The sequence below is a fragment of the Hevea brasiliensis genome, chromosome 15, assembly GCF_030052815.1.
Source record: "Hevea brasiliensis isolate MT/VB/25A 57/8 chromosome 15, ASM3005281v1, whole genome shotgun sequence".
Lineage (NCBI taxonomy): Eukaryota > Viridiplantae > Streptophyta > Magnoliopsida > Malpighiales > Euphorbiaceae > Hevea > Hevea brasiliensis.
The window spans coordinates 55,104,027-55,110,167 of record NC_079507.1 but is presented as its reverse complement, the minus strand read 5'-3'; the positions used below and the strand labels follow the sequence as shown (position 1 = coordinate 55,110,167).

The following is a 6,141-nucleotide window of genomic DNA, read 5'->3' as shown; positions in this document are numbered from 1 at the left end:
TAAGTCATGAAGGCACCTGGTCCTCATCAACTTCTTTCTTTTACTTCAATTAACTTATAGCAACATGGGCAAGCAATCAACCTTTTAACTGTACCTCCTAGTGAAAACAGCATTCTTGTTGATTCCCCTTAACCGAAAGTAAACATGTCTAGATGACCCATATTACATATAGCTGAAGATGTCTCTGTGGCCCACTTTGTCTAGGATAGATTAGCCTTATTTTCCTTCTATGACATCTCTTCTAACAAATTTAAGTGTTGTGTGCATGCTTGTTCATGTAACTTTTTAATGTCCTCTAACTAACAAATTTAAGGTTATGTTTTTCTTAACAACAGCTCAAATAACAACGTTAAACAGACCCCTATGCATTTTTATTATGTGTACTGCATAATGTTGAAATTTTGTTTAAGCTACCAGAGTTCTGCAATAAAAGGCTCTGCTCTTTTAGTGAACTGCAAACTGTAGGTCATTGACAATCACTCATACTCTGAGCATGCCAGCTATTTGTTGTTCAGTGATACTTCAATACAATAACGGTACAGCATGTCTTCCAAAGAAAAAATTTAAATAATAATAACAATAAATGGGGAAAACACCTTCCATGCAAATCAATTACTAGCAAGCAATTTAAAGATGACAGAACATAGAAGGAAAATTTTCTTTAATCTACTGATTTGCATGTTTAGTTCATACGTAACAGACAAAACTGAGAAAATGTGTCAACAAGAATGAAGTAAAATGTGTATGCATAACACCCAACACGGTAGGTGGACCATACCTATATAGATGTAAGTAGCACTGTTCCAAGCCCAAAGAGACTCCAACCAATTCCAGAAGTCACCAAGGTTAATGCAGTCAGGACCTTCAAATATACCCTTTAACATAAAAAATGTAACTGGTGGAAATGCAACAAAACCCAAAACCAGGTTACAAATAACCCTGAAGAAGCTCCTCAAACTTGCAGCTCTAATGTCAGGCTTCAATGGTTGAGCCATCAAACTCATTGGCACCATTAGTAATGCCCCAATTTCTGCTGTAGCAAAATTAACAACTGACATGAGCAGCAAACCAATGAAAATGGCTGAGATGGTCACTGATTTTAACATAGCCCATTCCCCTTTCTCCAATGAATAGCCATGAGAAAATGGTGAACCTAAGATCAGGTACAAGATTAGGAGGCTAAGCATTGCAAGAAATACCCAGGAAACAAAACTGGTTGTTGGGCTCCAATCACGCATTTGACAAATGAAATATGGAAGCAACAAAACTATCACACCCCATATATGAACGACAAACACTTCTTTTGCTGCACTGAGCCATTTCCATGACCTGAAAGTTATGTTTATCTCATTTGATGCAGTGTCCATAGGAGTATATTTGTCATTTTTCATGCCAAAATCCAATTCATTAGCATCAGCATAAAGGGACGCAGCAACCAGGGGAAGTGGAGCTACAAGGAGTGCAAAAGCAATCATGTAGACTCCAACTGACACAAACTTACTGGGAGATGTTAAGAGATATAGAAAAAATGACTGGTGAAACTTCTCGAGGAGATTATTTACTGATCTTATAACTCCTTCAATCAACCTGCATCAAATAACAAGAAAAACCATCAGCCAAAGGACACAAAATCTATGGCTATGGGTGTTCTTAATTGGACGGTGGCAGCACGTGGCATCACCAAATAGTGAGTCCTAATCACACAAATAAAGAGAAATAGAAAGAAAAGAATCAAGAGAGAGCGCTGCCCAAATAACAAGAACTCTAGAATCAGAGAGTATTCTAAGAAATATCAACGCTTTGAATGTTCTAGTAATTAGGCATTTACACTGATTATTCAAAAGATATCCTTCAATGTAAAGATGTAAAGGGAACAGATTGTGCAATTTTGTCTCTAATTTGATGGTCTTGGGACCTCTTGGCTTTAAATTTAAAGAAAAACAATATGTTGGATTGGGTCTCAATCCCGCCTCAATGCACTGATTGCCTCATTATTTATTTAGAAATCTCGCCTCAATGCACTGATTGCCTTATTATTTATTTAGAAATCTTTCTACCTAACAATTCATAAATAAGAATAAAATCAGCTGCTTTTGCATTTGCTCTACGACAACCAAAATCTAACCTCTTAAAGATTTCCCTGACGTTTGGATGAGAGTTGAGGTTTCTGAAAGAGATGCAGCAATAAGAAATGACATATCAAAGTTGCAGAACAAACTTAGAAAAGGAAAATAAAAGTATCCATTCTATTTATCGGAATTTGAGACAAACAATGCTTTTACTCAAAGATAAGAAAGCCTTAGCAGTAAAAGTTTCTCATAGATAAAAAATTTTCCCATTAGTGGCCATCGACTAAATTGGAAAACTACACCTAAATATTGTGGTTCATAGTTCTGTGATTGGAAATTGAGTTACAAAGAAAATGGAAAAATGATGTAGAACACTGACCTTCCACCTCGCAGAAGAAACTCATTACGCCTGGCTTTGTTATTAGAAGAAACTCTGGGTGAGATCTCCAAAGTAATTGCATCAACTTGGAAATCACGGAAAGCACCATGGGGACCTGTGGGAATACCTAGTGCCTGGTAGCCGGAAAATAGAAGCAATTTTAAACCCTTTTACTTACTTGCTAATCCAACTGAGATCATAGAAAGCAACAGATAAATCCCCAACCTACAGTCCAAAAAGCCCCAAAACGAAGAGAGAAAAGAGAAAGAATATCGCAAAATCAACTGAAAGAAGCAGACTACCTGGTAATACAATGAACTTGCAAGTGTAGTAGTGCCTTCGATATAATCTGAAGCTGGAATACCAAATTTCCAGTTGGGATTTAAACTTCTGGCCACTTTCCCTAGTAATTCAAATGTTTTTCCCAAAAACTCCAGCCATTTTAAATCAAGATCAGACCAAAATTTCTGAATCTGTACATGCAAACCTTGCCTATGTACAGCTAAATAATTCACAATATTGATGAGGTCTAGGTTGGGCATCTGCCCATTGGATGCCTCAGCATAGATACTAAGAGTGTCATCCCAAAGACCATTTCTATCTGTAACCTTTAAAACCAGGGCAGCAGCCATTGTCCCAGCACGTCCAAAACCATCAGATATCTTTCCTTGCACAACAGAATTATCCTTTGATATATAAAGATTATTGCCTTCAACACATGCATCAGCATTTAGGGAAACTAAACCAGTAAATGATGGTGTGTGATAATCTCTTAGCCAAGCAGCAACAGACTCATGTTCACCATACTGTGAATCAGCGATCAGCCAAATAATATCCTTCGCCAGCCATGTAACTCGACTGAGCAAGGAAAATACAGAGTATGCAATGCTCAATGATAAAGTTTCACTTGAATCACTCCTTCCAAAATTGTAAGGTGTCACCAAGACAATAGCTTCCTTACCATCACCACGAGGTGATCTTATTATTCCAACTGTATTGACACCATAAGATGAACAACTAAAGTTCTCTCCTATTATCCCAGAATGAGGGCTAGAGAAGAAATGCAATGGATGAAAATGATTCTGTGGTGGATGGAACTTGTGATAACTAACTTCAGCACCCAAATCTGACATATACCTTGCTAAGATCTTTTGACTTTCTCTTTAACCAAAAAAAAAAAAAAAAAAAAAAAGCAATATAAATTTTATCAGAATACTTTCCTTTATTTCTTGTGCATTTTTACAGGTGAGTAAGAAGAGTATTATGAATGTAGAAGAGAAACAGACTATATAGGAGATGTCATGACTCATGAAAAATATGAAACAAGCTGCACCAGTTATACAGAAAGAAAAGTGTAGTACACCACTTCATGATGCAAAAATAAAAAAAGCAATACAGTGCATGCTATCAAATTTTGTGCAGTAGCCAATAAAGAAAAAGGAAATTGTGCTTAGCCTATCCAACAATATTTCATGATTATCTAATATTAATCTAACCACCGTGATGAGGTCATACTACTTAAACTCTCTTAAGATACTCTAGCTCGGTATGGGAGTTGTACAAGTGGATGGTTGTAAGAACTCCCTTAAAACAGCTTTCTATAAAAGTCATCTTTGGTCATTCCCAGACGACCTAAAATATCTTCCAACAACTACAAGCATATACATGAAACTTGCAAACACGCACAGACTTCAGATTATTAAAAACAGCTTAGAATTTCATAACCCAGTTTGACACTCTAATAACAAATCAAATAACAAAACAATGCAAATATGGATTCAGTAATTTTGAACGCAAGGGCTTATGTTCTTCAATTTAAGAAGAGCAAATAAAACTACAGCTTCTGAAAGTACACATACATGCCTGCATCCTTGCGTTCCAAATTCAAGCTACTTAATTCATTCACCAATCTATTTGCCTCCGCAATGTCATGATTAGAAAGCAAAGAACTTGCAGAACCTACAAATTAATAGTAAGGCCGTAAGATAGAATTAAAAAATCTTCATTATTTGGCACCAAATTAAGGTTCTTTAAATAAAATTACGCAACAAATTTTTGAAGCAGGAGGAGTGAAGTGACCCGACCAGGCATGAGAGCATTTTCGGAGATGTAAGTGTTCTTGGCGAGCACTGGCAGTAGCAAGAGAGCTAAAACCCCAGCCGTACAACAAACGACACTGAAAATCCCCACCATAAGATATCAACCATCAACAACAACAAGAAATATCAGCAAGAGATTCAAACTTTAGGGATTGGAATAAAAAATACCTAACAAGGAAGCTGTGAGAGATGAGGAAGATCCCGAGACGCACGATTGGTCTTGGCTTCATCTTGGGTGTCTCCTTCTCCGTTTCAGTCTTGGCCATGATTGAACAAAGCTAGCTGTTTTGTGGTAACTTCAAATCCGATCACCAGAAGAAACTTCAAGAACCGGAAGGCAAGACTTGCGGTGAAGGCCGAGAAGCAAATGCAAGTACATGACGTGGCATAAAGTTATTTGTTCAAACAAATTTATTGCGTGCACCGTTATTTGTAGGAGTAAAACGAAGTCGTTTTTTTAAAACCAGTCAAAGGACAAAGCTAATGCCATAATTTGTAGCTCTGTGAATGAGCTTTGGTATGAGTAATTTGGCACTTTTATTCTTTTTTATGTCCCATTTTGAAAGAGTAAAGTAAAGTAAAATTTTATAAAATTGTTTAAAGTAAGGTTTTTCCATACTTTCATGTAAAGGTTTTTTTTAATAATATTTAGAGATTTTTCAGAAAAAAAAATTGTTAACTTACTAATTTTTTTTCAAAAATAATAATTTAAAAAAAATTTTACTTTCCCAAATTTATTTCAAAGTTTTTAAATATTAAAAAACCTCTTATTATATTGAAAATCTTCCTCCCAAATAAAGTCTTAAGCGAGGTAAGTGTTCGATTGTTGTAAATGGAGATGATGTCCGTTAGAAGTTTTTCATTCTTTAATGGGCTGACCCCAACCTGACACTTGTAGGATTAGTACTAATCCAATGGATTGCGCCTACAGGATTAGTACCAATCTGATAGACTAGGAATACCTATGCAATTACAAGAAAAAAAAGCTTTGCAAATTATTCAATACTTTTTTATGTATGTGCATCCTTAGCCATAAAATTATAGGTTCACATTTTTAAATTCAAAAATAACTTATTTTTTATAAGTGACTCTCCCAAATTTATTTCAAAGTTTTTAATCCTTAAAAAAACTCTCATTACATTAAAAAATCTCCTCCTAAAAAAAGTTTAAGCGAGGTAGGTGTTTAATCCTCGTAGATGGAGACGATGTCCGTTGAGAGCCCTTCAACTTTAGTGGACTGACCCCAACTTGAGACAAATAGGATTAGTTCTAATTTGATGGATTGGAAATACCTATGCAATTGCAAGAAAAAAAAAAATTTGCAAATTATTTAATAGTTCTTACATATGTGCATCCTTACCCATAAAATATAGGTTCACATTTTTAAATTTCAGAAATAATTTATTTTTTATAAGTGATTTGCGAGAATTTAACCCAAAATCATTTAGAATGAAGAAAGAGTATCTATATAACCGATCCGAATAAATTTTTGAGATAAAAACTTAGCTGAGTTGAGTTAAATTGAGTAGATTCTCTCAAATTTATTTAAAAGGTTTTAAACTTTAATAAATTCTTCCATTACATTAAAAAAATC

General features: G+C 35.2%; 1 protein-coding gene across 1 annotated transcript; it reads right to left on the bottom strand.

Annotated features, from left to right (window-relative positions):
- Positions 1-644: 644 nt before the first annotated feature.
- Positions 645-4,950, bottom strand: LOC110641314 (uncharacterized). Its single transcript, XM_021792977.2, has 6 exons — positions 4,716-4,950; positions 4,533-4,624; positions 4,308-4,407; positions 2,751-3,609; positions 2,449-2,582; positions 645-1,587 (listed from the first exon to the last, which is right to left on the bottom strand). The coding sequence occupies exons 1-6, from the start codon at positions 4,811-4,813 to the stop codon at positions 720-722; spliced, it is 2,151 nt and encodes a 716-aa protein (XP_021648669.2). The 5' UTR covers positions 4,814-4,950; the 3' UTR covers positions 645-719.
- Positions 4,951-6,141: the final 1,191 nt, after the last annotated feature.